The 20,091-nt window shown below is 43.2% G+C and overlaps 1 protein-coding gene across 17 annotated transcripts in view; it reads left to right on the forward strand.

Annotated features, from left to right (window-relative positions):
* The window catches only part of wiz (WIZ zinc finger), an 83,942-nt gene extending 64,283 nt beyond the window's left edge, over positions 1-19,659 (forward strand). For 10 of the 17 annotated variants that reach the window (XM_062970732.1, XM_062970731.1, XM_008104249.3 and 7 more), the window contains 8 exons: positions 6,817-6,984; positions 8,756-9,262; positions 12,160-12,642; positions 14,101-14,634; positions 15,164-15,676; positions 16,330-16,770; positions 17,628-17,820; positions 18,193-19,659. In XM_062970732.1, the coding sequence (XP_062826802.1) occupies positions 6,817-6,984; positions 8,756-9,262; positions 12,160-12,642; positions 14,101-14,634; positions 15,164-15,676; positions 16,330-16,770; positions 17,628-17,820; positions 18,193-18,349 (2,996 nt within the window). In that variant the 3' untranslated portion in view covers positions 18,350-19,659. Of the gene's footprint in view, positions 1-3,144; positions 3,556-6,782; positions 6,985-8,755; positions 9,263-12,159; positions 12,643-14,100; positions 14,635-15,163; positions 15,677-16,329; positions 16,771-17,627; positions 17,821-18,192 lie in introns of those variants that run through there. The other 7 variants (XM_062970741.1, XM_062970739.1, XM_062970740.1 and 4 more) reach the window with 7 other exon arrangements.
* Positions 19,660-20,091: the final 432 nt, after the last annotated feature.

Genomic DNA, 20,091 nt, shown 5'->3' on the forward strand with positions numbered 1-20,091 from the left:
GCAGGTATAGTGTTGTGGTTTATTGGGAGAACAGTATTGGAATCCCCCTTCAGCCATGGGAACCCACTGTATGATCTGGGGCATGTCACATACTTTCAGCTTCAAAAGAATGCTAACCTCGCCCCCTGAACAAATCTTTCCAAGAAAGCCCTGTGATAGAATTGTTTTATTCACCAGAAGTCAAAAATGAAATGAAAGCACAGGCAACAACACTCTACTTGGAATTAACTATTGGATTTAAACCTAATATATCAACTCAGTGTGCTGTATAGTTATCGATTTTACACACACACACAATTTCTTTCAATTTCACTGGATTCAAAGCAAAAAACGATACATTAAAATTGTATTTATCAAAATTACAGAATTGCCGCAAAATATAATCCAAAATCTAACAAAAAGTGATGCCTTTACTGACCAACAAAATACATGATGCAGGCTTTTGAAACTCTATTGAAACTTCATGAAGCAAAAGATGTTAAAAATAAGAGAAATGATGGCTTTACAGTGAGAGACCAACATTTTGTCTTAGATGTTGTTTCTGTTCTTTGGTTGAGGGATCTCATGCAGGCAGAGGCCTCTCCCAACATTTTAGCCATGTGGAGACCAACACAAAGGGCAGTAAAATTTCATTCCTTCAGTTGCAGTAAAGCAACCCCATTTGGTGTGCAGGAAGTCTCTGATCTTTTGTGAAGCCATGGACTCCTTTCTTAGGTATGCTGTCTCACATTCCCCTTAATTCACAACCTCCACAAATTTCAAAATCACTCATATTTATTAAAATGGCATTCAAAGCATCTGTTATTGAATCTGAGTTTCTGTTAATTAGTTTAGTAACTATGCTTTCAGTTATACTTCCTCATGTGTATGCACACACAAAACTGTAGGTTACTTATGAACAATGTAAACTTTTAGGAAATTGTGTACATTATCTATTTAAAAATATTTGTTTAGGAGTTCAAACTTATTTTCATCCTTGTTCTCTGTTGATTTCAACAATTTTCTCCTTTTTCAGTTTTACACCTGCATGTCTAAACTCAGTTCCTATCTTTTTCTATCATTTTTTCCCATTCCTGTGGCAGAGGTCATGGAAGATGAAACCACATTTCTCATTCCTCCATTGGGACTTCAATCTCTTCAAATGTATCTTTGGAAGATTGTTCTGCAGATGTTACAGGCATTGATGAGCAGGCTTTCAAAGTAGTGTGAAGCCTGAAGATTCTAAGGGGGGCTCTGCTTGAGTCAGAACTACAATACACATCTTGGCCATTTTCAGTTTCACATTCTGACTTTGTTGTCCATCAAGTGGAATCTGAACAACTTTCTAGACACAGATAACTTTCCATAGAGAGAGTTGTGAGAAATAAAAGCATCTTTTACCTTTTCTGCTCCAATTTCACATTGAGACTGGGGGCCCTTCCTCACAGCTATATAACTCAGAATATCAAGGCAGAAAATCCTACAATATCCGTTTTGAACTGGGTTATCAGAGTTCACACTGCCATATATTCCAGCTCAAAGCAGATAATGTGGGATTTTATTCAGCTGTGTGGAAGGAGTCTAATGTTCAGCAGAATCCTTAAAATTCTAGGACTAAAGAGTGTAATCAATTTCAGCCATTAATATCTGGGTTGTTGTATGTTTTCTGGGCTGTATGGCCATGTTCCAGAAGTATTCTCTCCTGACATTTCGCCCACATCTATGGCAAGCATCCTCAGAGCTTGTGAGGTATGGAGAAACTATCTGGGGAGTTAAGGTGGCAGCACTGGGAAGGGAAGCAGTTCAAGTAAAGGCAGCACAGTCCCTATTTTTTCATGTGCATGTTTGGGTTGAAATAGTGTTGAACACCTTGATGCTAAAATAGAAAATGCTAAATAACATTTTGTTTTAAATTAGGGTAAGTAAAGGTAAAGGCTTCCCCTTGACATTAAGTCTAGCCGTGTCCGAATCTGGGGGTTGGTGCTCATCTCTATTTCTAAGCTGAAGAGCCGGCGTTGTCTGTAGATGCCACCAAGGTCATGTGGCTGGCATGACTACACGGAGCACTGTTATCTTCTCACTTGAGCGGTACCTATTGATCTATTCAAATTTGCAAGTTTTTGAACTGCTAGGTTGGTAGAAGCAGCTGGGGCTAGCAGCAGGAGCTCACCTCACTCTCCAGATTTGAACCGCTGACCTTTCAGTCAGCAAATTCAGCAGCTCAGCAGTTTAACCCACTGCGCCACTGGAGGCTCCAAAAAATAGGGTATGATTCCATTATCAGTGCAGAACCCAAAAAGAGACTTAGGCAGTGTCCAATTTGGGCAGGGTATACATGTGGTTGTGTCTTGTACATAAGATATTTTAGTTTTAGAGTTTATTTATTGTATCAGAAGTGAACTGAGGGTACAGTTGTAATGTATTTAAAAACACAAAGTTTAAAAACTTGGCATTCTACTAAATGTCCTTTGACCAGTATCTGGTCACATGGAGCGCCCCTGGTGTTGCTATGGGAAGGTCCTCCATTGTGCATGTGGCAGGGCTCAGGCTGCATTGTAATAGGTGGTCTGTGGTTTGCTCTTCTCCACACTTGCATGTTGTGGACTCCACTTTGTGGCCTCATTTCTTGAGGTTGGCTCTGCATCTCTTCCATGTCGCCCAGTCTTCTATGTGCCCGGGGGGAGTCTCTCATTTGGTACCAGCCATGGCTTGAGGTTCTGGGTTTTAACCTGCCACTTTTGGACTCTGGCTTGCCGAGGCGTTCCTGCGAGTATCTCTGTAGATCTTAGAAAACTATTTCTTGTTTTAAGGCGTTGGTGTACTGACTAATATCCAAACGGAATGGGCCGCCAATGTCACTGCCTTGGTCAAGTGGTGTAATGCCAGCTAAACAGTAAAATGTATCCAGTGGTGTGGATGGTAGACAACCTGCGATAATGCGGAATGTCTCATTAAGAGCCACATCCACTGTTTTAACGTGGCAAGAGAAATTTTAGGATAGGATTGCTACTGAAAGATTTCAGGTTCTGATCCTGGATAGCTGTTAATCACATAAAGGAGATGATTCACAAACAGACAGAGCAGACGCAGTTGTTTTGTTAACATTGCGTTCCTGAGAAGACCTGAAAATCCCGAGGCTTTCCCCGTCTGCCCTTTGGCCGAGCGGCCTGCTTTGCCCTCTCTCCCTGCCTGCCTTCCGAGCGGGCGGGCGGGCGGGAGGCGGAGGCGAGGGGAGGCGCTGGGCTGGTGTGGCCTGCTGCAAGGCCGAGCCCAGAGCTGCCTGCGCCTCGGCGCCGGAGTCCTTGGGCCTGTTCCCGGCCGGCTGAGAGCCTGGGCCTGGTTGGTGGGGGCCCGGCTCGGCGCTCGACTGCGCTCCCTGCTCGGGCTCGGCGGGGCCTCGGCGCTCCGCCCTCCCGCCTGGCTGCGGCCCCGCATGTGCTGCGCCCAAGATGGCGGCCCCCACCCCCTCGCAGCCCCGAGCCACAAAAGCCCCGGAGGCGGCGGCGGCGCCCCGGCCCCGGGAGGAGGAAGGAGACAGCGATGCGGAGGCCGGCGCGGGGCCGCCTCCCGAGGCCGGTAAGCCTTGGCGGCGCGGGATCGGCCGGCCGGCTGGCGGGTGGGATCCCTGGCTGCCTGGCTAGTGGGGCCCCAAGGCCAAGCTCCCCCCTCCCTCCCTCCTTCCTGCGGGGAGGCCCCAAATCCCGGCGGGCGGGTGTCGGGGAGGGAAAATAAAAGCAGGAAGGAAGGAAGGGGCGCCCCCTCTCTGCGAGCCTTTCCGCCGGTCTGTCTGAGCCGGGCCCTGCCCGGAAACCTTCCTTGTCAGGGCCTAGCAGGGCCCTTTCTTCCTTCCAAGCCCTCCCCTTTCGCTCATCCGCCGCGGCCCTTCCTTCCCTTCCCATCCGCCACCTTCGCTTTGGCTTGCAGCACCGGGGCCCTGGCCAGCGCCTCCCTCTTGGGCCGAGTCACTGTCTCTGGTAGCAAGGGAAGCGGCGGCGGCTCAGGGAAGAGGGGCTTGCCACTGCAATGAAATATCACTTTATGAGGAGGAAAGATGGGGTGCCTCCTCGTAGGACCTCCTGGTTCTTGCTTTTGTTTATTGTTCGTTCTCAACTCGACCTCAGAAACATTGGGAAGAACTTCTTGAGGGGCAGGGCTGTTCAGCAGTGGAGTGTGCTGCTGCCTGGGAGCCCAGCCTGGTGGAGTCTCCTCTGTAGGTTTTTAAGCAGAGGCTGGGTGGCCATCATAGAATCATAGAGTTGGAAGAGACCTGTGGGCCATCCAGTCCAACCCCTTTCTGCCAAGAAGCAGGAACATCTCATTCAAAGCACTCCCAACATAGTGCTTTGCTTCAAAGCCTCCAAAGAAGGAGCCTCCACCACACTGAGGAGCAGAGAGTTCCACTGCTGAACAGCTCTCACAGTGAAGAAGTTCTTTCTAATGTTCAGGTGGAATCTCCTTTCAGGAGTGCTTTGATTGGGTGTTCTTGCCCGGTAGGAAGGCTGGACTGGATGGTCTCTACCACTACTGTGACTTCCAACTGACACTGATCCTAAGAAGGAGGCACCGCCGATTGTCATCCCTGCTCAGGAGGCCTTGTGAATTGGGGGGGGGGGGGGGTGGCTTCCTTACTAGATGGAGCCAACCCACCTGTGGCCTGGGCTTCTTTCCCTCCTGCCTTCATCCACACTCAGTTTTGTGCTCTTTTCCAGTGAGTCATGTAATCCCACGATAAGTTGAACTGCAATACTTTCATCATAGTGAGAGTTCAGATTTAGTTTGTTGTCAGACCCATTTATTTGTATTTTTGACAGTCCACATTATCTGTAAACGTATCCTCCATCACTGCATTTCAAACGAGTTGCTTTTCTTCCTGACAGTTGTCTTCACGGTCCTTCTTTTACTTTGTTCCCATGGTTTACTCTCAAATTAACTTTGACTTATAGCAAGAGATCCAGGCATTCACTCCCTTGCACAGGGCTCAGAGCCCCAGTATCTTGACTGAATCAGCGTACCTGGATCTAAAGTGGTCTCCCCCTTCTCCTGCTGCCTGTGAGGCATGCCTTCTCATATTGTGCCCAAAGTGTGACCGCCTCAGTTTAGTCATCTTGACTTCTAGGGAGAACCCAGACCTGATTTGCTCCAGGACCCATTCATCTTTTTAACAGCCCATATTATCCTCAGAACTCTTCTTGCTGGGTCTATTGCTAAATTGAAACAAAATGTTTGGTAATGCCATGAAACATAAATACATTGAATGGTAAATATGCTAAAGCATGGTGTCAAGCTCTTTTTCCCTTCAAAGGGCTGTTTGCAATTGTAAGGCTGTATAACTGTAACTATGTTGCCCTGGCATTGAAAGCTTTGTGGGCCACATAAAATGACATGGTGGCCAGATTTGACCCACATACCTTGCATTTGACTCATGTGCCCTAAAGGCTCCAGCTCCTGTCAGATCTTGGAAATGAAGGAAGGCAAGCCATTCTTAACATTAGAATTGAAGATTGGCAATGAATACCTGGTGCTGTAAGCTATATTTCAGAGGAAAGAGCTTGCAAAACCTCTCTGACCATTCCTTGCTCTAAGAAAACCTAATGATATTAATAGCATCACCAGGCGACTTCAGATTACATAACCACACCATACTTTGGAAAGCCAGTGGTGTAGTGGTTTGAGAGTTGGACTATGCCTCTGGAAACCAGGATTCAAATCCCTGCTCAATCATGAAAACCCCCTGGAATACCATGGGCAAGTCACATTCTCGCAGCCTCAGAGAAAGGCAAGGGTAAACCCTTTCTGAACAAATTTTGCCAAGAAAACCCCATGATGGGTACACCTTAGATTCTTTTTAAGTCAGAAATGGTATGAAGGAACATGGCAACAACAACAAATTAGTGATGTGCTTTTAAATTTAAATGGAAGATGCTTTTTGTATGCTTATCATGTTGGTTGACATCAGTCTTTTAAAATCATGAATATAGTATGCAACATAACAACACAATAGACGTTTCCCACTTTTTTAAGCTTGCTATATTTGCTGGCTTTTTATTTTTACTGTATAGCTTTGTTACATTTGCATGATTAATATGACTATCTGTGAATTATAATGAATTAAGCCAAAAAACAAGAGTTGAATTTGGAATTATTTAGGAAAGGACCCCCTATTTCATGTCTCCCGTTTTCTGATCTGCTTTGTAGTTTGAGCCTATTTAGGTTGGTACAGAAGTAATGCCCTATAAGTAATTTATACATATGCACATGTTTACTGGAGTTAAATCTTGTATTTTATTACAATGGCATAAAAAACACTCTCCTGTCATTTCCTCACAAAGTGAGGATTAGGGTGAGAGATAGGTTGAGCATCAGTGCTCAGTGCAAGGTTTGGAACTCGGCAATTTAAGTATAACACCACTACACCTTGCTATCACTCTCCAGGTAAGGATGCTTATGAGTATTGTGTTCTTATAAAGACTTTTCACCAGTTTGGGGCTAAATTGGAAATTATTTCAAGAGTTCCTCTAGGATAGAACGGATGAGAAAGGCTGGTCTAACTGGGAAGTAACTTATGGCAAGATAACTGATTTGAAAATTTTGAACATCTTTTCTGTTACGATTTGCTTAGTTCATCTGATGGGACTATTATTCAGAAAGACAGATTGATTTACTGTAGGTTTTTTTACATTAAAATCTAGATTCATTACTACTATGGTAATTTTTGTAAACTTCAGTAGCTTCCTATAGACTTTGCCACTGAATAATTTGCAATGTGCTTAACCTCTTTGCGTTGTTAATTTTCTGATTTCCAGCTGAAGCTACATGTTCGCTTCTGTCTTTTACTAGTTATGGCTTCTGAAGACGAAGAAGAAATTGTTACTACAGAGATGGGGTCTCCACCCCTCCAGAAGAAGAGTCCTCTGGCGGGGTCATTAGACCAAATCCCAAATAGAATAGGGGGTTCACTGTCTCCTGAAATTTCCAGTAACAAAACAGACTCTCAAGATTCCAAAAGTGAGTATTTTTCTTTGGGTTGGTATTTAGTTTTGTGTGTTCGTGTGTGTGTGTGTGGTATCTGAGTTTACAAAGGTATCTTGAAAACTTTCATTATTTTATTACAATGCAGGTCTTTTGTTTCAACCAACATTATTAAAGAAAGGTGGAATCATTCCTTTTGATTTTTCCCTAATTGCTGATAAAAAATTTGCAGACTTTTATGATCCATATTATTCATATTGAAAAGTTCACAAAACTCTGTACAAAATGCTTACTTTGATTAAATACTGAAAGTCTAATATAGGGAAGGGCAATTTTTGAAGGTTCTGGGTGGTATGGTGGCAAATACCTCTTTTTAAAGTACATTTCTTCTCTAAATAATAGTGTATGGGAAGCTTTCCCTTTTAAACTTTTGAACTGCTTGAAGCCTGAATTTACTTAAAGACAAAATATTATCCTTGCTCATCTCCTCTTAAGGCAGAAATGCAAAATAAATTAAAAGTTTATTTGTTATCGTTGTCCCAAATCTAGCCATTGAATTAGAGGCTGAGCTATAAAACTGAGTAAAAAGCTATGTTTGAGCTGCATGTTCCTTAACTCTTACCTTACAAAAATATTTCATATCAGTATATTGTATATCCTGTGTAGTAAAACACTACAATGTTTTCCATGCAGTGTATTGCTTTAAAATCATTCAAAGGTTTTGTGTGAAATCATGGTGGTAAATGATAGCAGTCAAATAACCAAACAGTTGGGGAATAGACTTGTGCAAATATGTTTGCTGGTAGCAGTATGGATCATTTTCAGTTGAAGTTGGGAGTTTTTTCCTATTATTTGTGATGATGTTACTGCACTTAAAAGAAATGTACATTTCCGAGTTTAATTTGTATTTGCTCTCTGTCAGGGGTACCTTGATTGTGCTTTTCCTGCACGGGGTTGAAATAGATAGCCCATGCAGTCTTTTCCAACTCTATGATTCTATGAAACAAAGAAAATATTCCTTCTTTCAAATTTCAGTTTCTGAGATCATCACAAATAGTCAGTTGCGATGATGTATGGTTATTAAAGCATTTCCCTTAATTCCAGTATTCCAAGACTAGCATTGAAAGGTCAATTAAAAAATGATTATCTGCTCACAGACCTAAAAGACACAACATAAAAGGAGGGAAAGAATGAGGAGGGTGGTGTTGGAAACAAGTGATCAGTTCTTAAAAGTTAGACAGTAGGTTTTTTATGACCAAATAAAGTGGAAACAGTTCAAGCAAAGAAGGGACCAGATCAAGCTGAGTGCCCTTCTTCCCATTCTCTCTTGGTGGAATCTCTCTTGGTGAAATACATCTCCTGCCTCTTGTTTACACTGGGTGGTCATATTTGAAATAGGTTTGAAAATTTGAATTGTAATATTGTGTTAAGAGGAAGGCTGAAGAAGATGTTACCCTGTCGATTTACATAGCTTAACTAGTATATGGGTAGTTTTGTGTGTGAACATGTTTCAAGTGTTAGTGTTATGGTAGACTGGTAATAAAAATGTTGATTTCTTTCTTAAAGGAACTTGGTTACCGAGTACCCTTTAAAAATCACCCCAATCATTAGTGAAACCCTCCCTGGCTAAATATACTGGAAGTGTAGTTGTGTGTTTAGCATGTCCAAGATTGTATTTTGTTGGTTGATACCATCATAGAGGTCCAAATCACGATAGCATGGTGCGCCATAGGTCTGCTGACTGGTAGCAAAGACGAATGTGGGTTCAGCTTAACCTTGTCTCAATAAGTCACTCTCCTCTTTCCAGCACCAAACCTCACGACATGTGAGGTCTGTGGCACCTGCTTCGAGACACGCAAGGGCCTGTCCAGTCATGCCCGTTCTCACTTACGTCAGCTTGGTGTGGCTGAGTCTGAGAGCAGTGGAGCTCCCATCGATTTACTGTATGAACTGATGAAGCAGAAGGGCAAAGTGGACAGCGGCCCCATCTCTCCAAGTCTTAGCAAAAAATCTGCTTCTCCCAAAGAAGGGACTGCAGGGTCCACACGGCCAACACTACTGCCTCTCAGCAAAGCTCCAGAACAGCTCCAGGAGCCACCTGTAAACAAAGCAATCAAATCCCCTCCAGGTTTCACCCCCAAGAATGTTGCCCAACCAGCATCTCCCCTATTCAAGAAAGTGGTTCCTGCTCTGCCTGGTTCTCCTCTGCCAAAGAACCCTGAAGACAAAAGCCCCAAACTACCGTTGAGCCCTCTGCAGAGTTCTCCTAACGCACAGTGGCCGCAGCCGGAGGAAGAAGGCCCCTTAAATCTAAGTGAGTCTGTTTGATGCTGATGCTGCTTTCAAGCAAGAGAGTTGGCTTGCAGTTTGCTGCTGCAGGGAGCTCTTGGGTTTTGCATTATCGTATAGTGAGAACCAATTCAGGGTTGCCTACCAACAAGATATCTCTTATACTATTGGTGCTGGGCAGGCTGCTGCTTTCACACACATTCCATCTTATGTACATCACAGTAAAGGAAGGACATAAGAGACAAATTGATCAGTGGCTAAAGAGTCCTGTTCTTTTTCTACAAGAATTTCTGAGTTTATTAATATGATTCTTTGGTTTTGGTGAGAGGCAGTTCTTGTCTTTCACAAGTTACATAAGCAGGATTTGCTCATTTTAAAATTCCTTAGACACACATCTGAGAGACTTCTGTTCCCAAAGAAGCAGTTTTGTTCAAGTCAATGCATTCCTTCCCCGATGTATCACTGGAAGAGTGAGTCATAGTTGTATTACACGTTGGAGATCCCATAGAGCTTCTCTGCATATTTCATTCTGATGTGTGCTTAGAGATATTAAGTAACTGCTGGATAGCAGGAATATTCTTTCACTTAAGTGGCAACAGCCATAAATGCAATCTCTTTCATCAGAAAAGTCCTGACTGATGTTTATCTTCATCAGAATAAAAAGCTGAGACACAGTCTACGTTTCTGAGAATATATAGTGCTTTTAAAAGAACATCTCTGTACAGGGTTTGGGAATAAAAGGTGAGAGACACAGTGCTATTGATACTTCAGGTTTCCCAGCTCAAGGCAATTTCTACTGCTACTGAGTTGCTGCTTTTTCTGCTTTGCAAATATGCATGTTATCTGTGTCCTTTCCTTGTCTGGGCCATCCATTGCGGACTTGCAACTAATGTTGGAGCTTCTTAGTTTGCTCATAGACTGACGTAGCAGAAGTGCTTATGTGTTTGAGTTAGGTCTGTTCAGTAATGCTATTCAGCAGTATGCCCTAACAAGCAGCAGAAATTATTTAAGCCATCCAGTGCCCCTACTGCAGTTGCTTCTGGTGTTGTAATAATGAGCTCTCATTCAATCTGTCTAAAGGTACAGGTAATTTGGACCGTACAGAGAGAGGAATGTTCTGGTGGGCTTGACCAATGCTGCAAAATGCACTCTTGTGTTTATGTGCCCCTCACGGTTCTTGGCAGTAGCCAAATCTGTGGCTTCAGTGATGTGGACGTTTCCTGTGGTACCCTGACCAAAATCCTCCCTTTCATCTGGCTACCATATCATTCAAAAGCCCAATTTCTTTCTTTGCTGCCATCAAAGTATTTTATTGGGCCAACCAACTCTTGTTGTAAGACAATGTTTTAGTTCAATTTGAACATTGGTGACTTTGAGTATAATGTAGTTCCCTCTCAGCTATACAATTGAGAAAGGTTACTAAGAAACTTAACAACATTTTAACAACTTTGAGATAGAATACACCTATAATTACACTTCTTTCCCCATGGTAAGTTATTTGTTTTCGTATTCTAGAGAGCATTCTAAATTTTTTCCTTTTATTTTTCTTTGTTGACTGGCTATACCTTGCTAGATGTGATCTTGAATTGTGTTTTGTATAGGCAGTTCTATACCTATTTGAATAATCATAACTGTGACTTACTGTTTCCACATAGCTTAAGTGTACATGTGACAAAACCTGGCATAAGTAGCAATTCTGCACTCATTGAGTCACCACAGTTTTAAGTTCTGGTATCAGGCATATTCTTGCTAACAGGTTATATTTCATGTTGTGGACTATAGTAATATGTGATTGTGAAATAGTCACTGTTAAGCCCTTTAAGCTCATCCTTGTTTTGAAATTAAATCTAGAGCTGAAACTGGATCGAAGACATTTCTGAAAACTTCAGTTATGGGAAATTAGTACATATTGGAAAGGCTTCTGTTTTGCTTTGTTCTGCTATTGTGGAGGGTAATAATTCAGATGCAATGGAATGTTAAGTGGAAATATGAATACTTGGAATCTTGTCAATTGAAAATTTGAGAGAATGTGTGCATTTTACTGACTGCTCATTTTGCTATCTTGCATTTTTGCTATTAACCTGCTTCCTTGTTGGTAGCTTCACTAAATCTGGGACTGGTGGAATCTGACACTTAAGTGGGTCTTACTGGTCTCAAAAGGTTATCAAGGTCTGGATAGCGTAGTAGTTCTTGATGAAATTGAAAAAGGTTTCAGCATATTTTCAAGAAAGATGATTCTTGTTTGTTTGAAAAAGTGACCTAAGGAATCTGGTTACTGTATATACTCATGTATAAGTTGACCTCATATATATGTTGAGAGCAGGTTTGGGACCAAAATTATAGATTTTGTTACAGTTCATGGTTAAGTTGAAGGCTGTTCCATATAAAGAATAAAGCACCAATGCTGCCTCAGGGAGCCAGTCATCTCTGACCACCACCGCCATTTTCCTGCCCAGGCATTCAAAAAGGCCAGAAGTACTGTTGCAGCGGGGAAAATAGAGAAGTTGGTGCTTCTTTTAGGTTTTCCCAGGATGGACTGAGCTCTTGTCTTTTGCCATTCTACCCAGATAAGAATGTGGCTTCTTTTTTGATAAAAGTTAAGATACAGTGCTCAGATTGACCCCTGGAAATTTTGGCTAGATCTTCTAGGTTTATACAGGTTACAATATAGGGTAAACATGAGTCTTCTATGAGAATGTCTGTTCACAACTATTAAGCCAGCAGCAGTGGTTTAGGTGAATATCATGCCTTTTCTTTGGGTCTATTTCTTAAATCTTTTGGGAAGCTACTTGATGATACCATTTCTGGAGTAACAAACTGAGCCTTTGGAGCAAGATCCTCTTTAGCTTGTTAACAGGTGCTTGAGACACATTCTCTGTGTGATCGTATCTATTGTGATCAATGTTTTTTTTCCCCCCGCAGCTGTAGATAGTGATTCGGGCAGAGAAAATGACTGCCAGTTATGTGGTGCCTGGTTTGAAACCAGAAAGGGGCTGTCGAGTCACGCTAGAGCCCACCTGAGACACCTGGGAGTGAGCGATCCAGATGCTAAAGGATCTCCTATTGATGTTTTAAATGAGCTCATCAAAAATGAAGACTTCAAAGGCCATCTTTCTTCTCTCCTCTCTAGTGAGAGAGAATCATTAGGGGAGACTGAGAGCTCTGATGGACCGAGCCCAAAGAGCACAGCTACAGCAGCGCCTGCCACAGGCATGAAACAAGTACATTCACCAAGGCCTTTGGGCAAACAGCCATCTCTACTCTCACCTCAATCCCCTCCATCATCCAAGAAAATGAAGCCAAATGGTCACAGGCTGTCAGCTGTGGCCAATCTTCAAAGAAAACAGGGTCTTTCATCCAGTGCGTACTGGGCATCAGATGCTGAGATGGCTCCACTCAATCTCTGTAGGTTCTTTCAGCACTGGCTCTTATCCCCTCCTCCTCCTCTCTCCCTTCCCAGTCTTGTTTATGTGATATGGAGCTATACCCCTAGCTATCTAGGCCCTTGCCATTTCTTTTCCCATGTCTGATAAGCAGTGCAGGGATGGGGAAGCAGGCTCTGTTGCCCATATATTCTCCACTCCCCCTTGCCTCAAAAGCTCCCCCCCCCCCCCGAAGTTTATTGTGCAGCTTTTCCAGCTGGCCTTTGCACTCACTGAAGTTATATCGTCCCTGTCTGGACAGTTACTCCATGGTTGCACCTTGCTCCAGATGGATGGCATCTCCCTGAATGAGCTAGGGCAAGGCTGTATGCTTGTTGGCTATGAAGTTGGGAGAATCCCAGTATAAACTTTTGTTGCAGATGAAAGGGAGATTTATTGTAGATTGGGAAGGAGGAGTATATCCTCTTTAGAGTCTGAGCCCTTTTGAGGCAATTGATTGGATTCTGCTGCACATTCTAGAGTAGATGAAACACTCGGTATTGAGGTTTTTTCCTTGGCATTTAGCAGTCAGAGGGAAATGATTTCTTATTATTTTGCTGTTTAGAAGTTCAGCAGGGGTTGAAACTGAATCTACATTGCATTCCAGGGATTGAGGAAAAATGTGCATCAGCTATTTCCTCTCCTGTGTGTGGGACAAGTAAAGAAGATCAGTCAGAGAGTTATCTCCATAGTGTTGGTTTAAAAACCTTTGATAACAATGGGCACCCCATATACTGGATGCTTTCACAGGAGGCTGCATGGGTTAGGAGTGTTTTCTGGCAAATACAGATCATTTGGTGCTTTTTCTCCTAAACAAATAGGGAAAATTAAGCAGACATTAAAATCTAGGAGAGAAAGGATACTCATCCTTTTCCATAATGGATCAACTTGTGCAGCTGTACAGGAAAGTACTATCCAGCTTTTTGATCTACCTGAATGGGCCTGCATTTTGAAATAGACCCTAGGATATCTGTCATGGGGGAGATCTAACCTTTCTGTAGATTCCTTGGCATACACTTGGGCTTCTTTATTTAAAGAACTGGATGGTATTGTGTGGGAGGGAAAGTACACAGCTTCTGTTCTGCCTCATCACTAGAGAGACAAGATGTCGTAAGATCAGCCAGGTTCTGCATTTTTTTTAAATTGGCTGTGCCTGCTGTCCACCATCTCTTATCCTTTTCTCCAGTGTCTCCTGCTTTGACCATGTCCTCCCCTAAATTTCAAGCTTCACAGGAATTGTTGGTGGTTTATTTCCTTTGGCCATTCTTATTGAGGTATCGGCTTTGTCTTGTATAAGATGCTTGTGCTGTGTGCCTGCTTCATACTGCTTTGTGGGGGAACAGTAGATGGTGCCCACGTCACAGTCTGCTCTTTGACCTTTCATTTTTCCATGTTCCCAAGCACTGTAATTGATTGTCTCCTCTCGCATATTTCTTCATAGCTTCTGGAGCAGAACCTGTGCGCGACATCAGGTGTGAGTTCTGTGGTGAATATTTTGAGAACCGGAAAGGGCTCTCCAGCCATGCCAGATCACACTTGCGACAAATGGGAGTGACTGAGTGGTATGTAAATGGCTCTCCCATCGACACACTCCGAGAAATTATGAAGCGGCGATCACAGCCTCGGACCAGTACCTCCAGCTCTCCAGCCCAAGGTCAAAAATCAGTTGCCCTGCCTGTTCTTGGAAGCTCTCTGGAGCCCCACAGTCCAGGGGAAGGTCATGTGTCTGCAATCCCTAAGAAGGCACACCCTCCAGGGAGCCCCATGGGGCATTCATCTACCTCATCTTCTCCCCCAACTGCTAGAAAAATATTCCCAGGGCTTCCTTCTCCTTCCTCTCTGCACAAGAAGCTGAAACAAGACCAATTGCACATGGAAATCAAGCGAGAAATGTTGTCTGGGGGACTTCACAACGATTCGCATCTGTCTGATAGAGCTTGGTCACCACGAGAAGATATGTCCCCACTCAATCTCTGTAAGTGTTGATAATAAGGCCACCAGAAACATAGTTCTTTGGTAATAGAAAAAGAAGCATATCAGAATGGGGATGTGGGGCAGCAGGCCTTTTTCCTCCCTATTAAAAATGCAAATACCCCTGGGGTGTCATTGCATGTGTTCCCACATGCTTGCACAGATGAAATGATAAGAGATTGACATTTCAAACATGTGATACTTTAGCACAGTGATAAATCCTGTAGTTGGTATAATATTTAGACACACTTTTTTTCAAATGTCCAACCACCTGAAAGATAATGAAGTATTGAATATATTGTACAGTCATAGACAATCAGGTTTAGAATCAATTGAGCACTAAACCCTGATGAATGGTGGCTTTAAAGAAGTCAATATATTATATAAAAAAGTAATTAAATTCCTCATTTTTGTTATATTGAAAAGTGCCTCAGAAATACTAAAGGCACTGTGAGAGAATTACATGTTTTGCTGCATATGCTACATTTTTTAATGTTAAGCATTCTTTCTTTCCTTCCTTCTGTCTCTCACAGCTTCTCGTGCTGACCCTGTGCGGGATATTCGGTGTGAATTTTGTGGTGAGTTTTTTGAGAACCGAAAAGGACTTTCCAGCCATGCGAGGTCCCACTTACGCCAGATGGGTGTAACTGAATGGTCAGTCAATGGCTCCCCCATTGACACACTTCGAGAAATTATAAAGAAAAAGAACAAGCCATACTTCATAAAGAAGGAGCCAAACACAATGAGCATTGAGCTTCCAAAATCCATGGGAGATGAGGGATTTGATCCTAAATCCCATGGGAAAATGCTGCAGTCCATGACCTTGTCCCCCTTGGGTGGGAGGACTGGAAAACCAAATCTTGGTCGAGAGGTCTCTCTCTCCCCACTCAAATCACAGGAGGGATTCTTTACGACACTGTCCACTAAGCGTCCACTGTCAGATGAGCGTCTGAGTATTCACCACAGTGAAATGAAGCATAAAACCTACATCCAGACTGAACTGCCATTCAAAGCCAAGCATATGCATGAAAAGCCCACTCATACATGTAAGTGCTTCTTCAGGATGGGGGACGGGATACGAATGGGACCCAGAGAAAGACTAGTATTCTGTTTCTTTCCTTAATGGGGTTACTTTTTCGCTGCTGTAATTGGGTGTGATGCATTCATTTACTTATGGATTTCTAATCATAAATAGTTTGTGACAAACTTGGAGGTTTAAGTAAACATCCTAATGGGTGGGTGCTTTCAAAATCTAATGTAAACGAGAAGGTGATGCATTGCCGGGTCTTTTTACTTGATACAATACTGCCTGACCTTTAAACTTACAGCTTCTAACTGTAAGAATAGGTTATTTCACTATCTTTGGAGAGTTAGCCATCTGGTGTCAATAAATACAGCAAACACTTATGCCTTCAATCATAGGCTGAAACCTCCACAGTAACCAAAGGCATGCAATTAGCTAGTTTATGCATGAAGGGTTATGTAGTTGAATTTACTTGGCTTGCGGGTTGCAGGTAAGAGACTAGAAAGTGATGCTTAAGGAATTTCAGGTAGGGTATACCAGCTTGTCAGCCTTTAAAGGGGAAACGGAAGTAGGGTCATGAAGCAAGTAAGACTTAGTGCCCCACTCTTGAAATTCTGCTTATATGATTTACTGAGGGTTTTGCTCAGTCTAGCTCCCTGCCATTTCTGCTCCCAGCCAGCGAAGCCTGCTGCGAACTCTGTGGCCTCTACTTTGAGAACCGTAAGGCACTGGCCAGCCATGCTCGTGCGCATCTCAGACAGTTTGGAGTGACTGAGTGGTGTGTGAACGGCTCCCCGATCGAGACTTTAAGTGAATGGATCAAGCATCGCCCCCAGAAAGCCGGAGCCTATCGCAGCTATATCCAGGGAGGACGGCCCTTTACCAAGAAGTTCCGCAACGCCTCTCATTTTCGTGAAATCGACCTCTCTGGGAAGAGGGTTCCCCTGAGTCTGCATGCAGGCAGCCCTCTACTGGCAAGCAGAAGCCTACTAGGGGAGATGTTACCCAGTGAGCCCAGCAAAGCTGTGGATTGTGGTAGCAGTGGTGAGCGGCCTGTAGTCACATCCCCTCTGTCTCTGGTGAAGGTGGAGGAGCATCAGCACCATAACATCAACAGTGAGTCATTACATGAAAATTGTCTGTATAGGGCCCATTGCAAGGCTTGTTGGACAGTCAGAAGAGGCTTGTTTGGTAGAGAAGACACTAGCTTCCTTGGGATTATGGGTTGAGTAGGATGCAGGAACAGATCTTATTTCCCACTGTTGCCACTGCTGTATTTAAGGAGTAAAGAGAGCAGCTGTGTTAGCAATAAGAGAAAGTGCTAAACACAAACGTAATATTTTTGAATGGTTGTCTAAACCAGAGCTTCTTAAACTGTGGGTTCCGACCCCAAGTGGGGTCCCCATACTTCAATGTTGCCGTTGTGAAAAGCTTCCTTCCCCCCCTCCCTACCCCTAGTAGGAGCTACAGCAGCTGTTGCTGCTTCTGTCAAACAAGGAACAGAAAAAGCTGAGCTCAGCCTGCTAAGAGAAGGGAAACGGCCCAGATGAGGCAGCTGGTCAGAGGCAGCTAGTCACGTGGCTGTATGAGGGCTAAAGAAACCACCCGGCAATGGAGGAGGAGGGCAAGAGGAGGAGGAGGAGGAGGAGGCGGTGGAGGTGGGATGAGGAAAAGCAAAGGAGGTAAGGGTGGAAAAAAGAGGAGGAGAAGGAACCCTGCCAGCCTCTCCATGCATATTTTTGAAAACGTTTAGAAGCCCTGGTCTAAATGGCCATAAAAATGTAGAAATTTTTTTGTTATCTTCCTACTTCAGGAGAAGCAGATTTCTTCAGTATTTATTTTTCCACAGTATTTATATTTCCAATCACATAATTTTTCAAAGAATATTGTTTTCAACTCCATTCTGTTACAGCCATTGCTGTTTGCCGTGCCCAGCCATCCCTTCTGAAATAAACATTTATTCTTTTTATTAGAGTTTGAACGGAGGCAGGCCAAACCCATTGAGGCTCCTCTACCTCGGGAAGATGAGGCCAGTGATGTGCAGCAGAAGGCTGATGAGGCTCGCCAGCCACCTCTTAGAGTGAGACCAGTGCCCTCTTTGGTTCCAAGGCCACCACAGACTTCTTTGGTTAAGTTTGTAGGCAACATCTATACACTGAAGTGCAGGTTTGTGCCATATCTGTTTGATGGTAAACTTTGAATAGATGGTATGTTCTGTGGCTCTTCTATATAGTATTCTATCAGACATATTACAGGGGCAGTACGTCTTGCCATAGTATTCACCAAGGTAAGCCAAGAAATGGACAAGAAACTCTGTTTTGCCCCCTGAAATTTTCCTAACTCACTACCATGTAGATGTTTTGGCCTTCATCTCACATTATTGTTTACCACTGGCCCTGCTGATGAGAGGTGCATTCTACAACATCTAGAAGACACCAGGTTGAGTAAGACTGTTTCAGAAAGTTTCACTATGTACTTTGAAATGACCCATTTTTTTTTCAAATTGACTGCAATATGCATTATGTTCTCTTTGTACAGGTTTTGCGAAGTGGAGTTCCAGGGCCCCCTCTCCATCCAAGAAGAATGGGTGCGGCACCTCCAGCGCCATATCTTGGAGACTAACTTCTCCAAGGCAGATGGCCTGAGAAGTGAGATCGATGTGCCTATGGCACCACCTATTGCGGAGGCTCAGTAGCAAAGCTCTTAGGAAGCACAACCATTCCAGGGTTCCTCCCTTACCTTTCCAGATGAACAAGAGTAATGGTTAACAAACAGGGCCGGAAGCAGTATTTGACCTTCTGGATTCCACAGCTTCATTTCAGAGATAGGTATCTGTAGGCTGACTTGGATTTTGGGAGGTTGGGAAAAGTCCCAGCATTTAAGCACTAAATGAACCATGCTGTTTCTATTAGTGATGCTCTTTATTGACAGCAGTGGTACTCCAGATTGGAGTTTGCCCTTGGGCATTCTGTTTGCACAGAGCTGAGGGTGTGGAACAAAGTGAAATGGGAATTTCCTTGTCCTTCCAGTGAATCCAAGTTTCTCCAAAGACACACTCTCATAGGAAGCATGTGCTTGCTCTGTTACAGCTCAGGCTGTAAGAGATTTGATGGTGAGAGTTGTGAATATGAGGTTCTAGTGAAAGTTGTGAACATGAGGATCTGTGTGAAGCCAAGCTTAGTCAAGATGGGAGGGTGGATGCAGAACTGTTTTGTTCTGTGGGGAAAGTTGTTGATTCTGTATGTGACCTTAGAGTTGATGTGCGTTTGACTCCTTAGGTGACAAGTCTTTAGTTTCTGTAGATGTTGGGTCCTGTTGTGCATGTACATGTCCTCCAACTATGTGTACTGGGGATTGGTCCCATCAGCAGCAAAGCGGAAGTCATTAATCTCTTGACCATATACACTTCCCCTTTTCCTCACTTCCTGATACCCCTTGGTTATCCCTGTCTTTTTCATGTGGGACCCTTCATTTAGGAAACCCAGCTCTGCCATTATTATGATAATCAGATTTTGGCAGAGGAATATGTTGCATTTCTTGTCTTTAGCCCTGAAATGAAGTATGGGTCATGATTTCCCATTGGTGACATCTGCCTGAAATCAGTGGTAACATGTCCTTTTGACCAATTCTGAATTATCATGTTCTTTTCAAGAGTACATGGAAGGCTGAGGGGAGCTTAGCCTTCTGGACTTCTTGGTGGAAGGGATGTGATCCTCCTTTCTAGCAGACCCTTGGTGCCGTTCCCAAATCAGCAACAGTAGACCCTGTTGGAATTCCTGCTTTCCTGTTTTTGGTTACTGTTGCTGTCCTTTTTCTCTCTTCATAGAACCTCAACTTTTTAAACTCTAGTTTTGTGTAGAAATAACAAACATTTGTTTTTATTTGGAGCCGGGCTGAGAAGAGCCTGGGAAAAAATTACCTTTTAACTTTTCCAGTGGGCATATTCTGGTTATTACTGTATCTAGGAATATGTATATTAGATTAAATTCTGTTCTGGAAACAAAATGGAGAATCCTGAGTGTGTGGTTTCTGCTCATCCTTATAAAAAAGGGGGGGGGGGATGAAAAATACTTTGTAGCTTCTGTAGAAGGAAATCCAAAACTCTTTCAGATTGTTTCCTATAAAAAAACAAAACAAATCTGTTTTAGCACTTACTATACACTGAAATGAGCATTATTGTTTGCTTTTTAAGCCTGGCTTACTACTACGCTCGTTAAAACATGTGTTTTAAAATGTTGCTTTCACTTTCCAAGGTATGAGAGTATTTCTCATATTTCATCCAGCAATTGATTCTGAACCAAATGCATGAAAGGAATTAAGTAGGAGGACAGTTTATAAAAGTGTGATGATATCACTGAAGGCAGTTTATGATTGAAAGTGGTTACATGTTTCTCCATGCACAATCTCCTCCTGTGATGTTTCAAATAGTTTTTATGT

The sequence above is a fragment of the Anolis carolinensis genome, chromosome 2, assembly GCF_035594765.1.
Source record: "Anolis carolinensis isolate JA03-04 chromosome 2, rAnoCar3.1.pri, whole genome shotgun sequence".
Classification (NCBI taxonomy): Eukaryota; Metazoa; Chordata; class Lepidosauria; order Squamata; family Dactyloidae; genus Anolis; species Anolis carolinensis.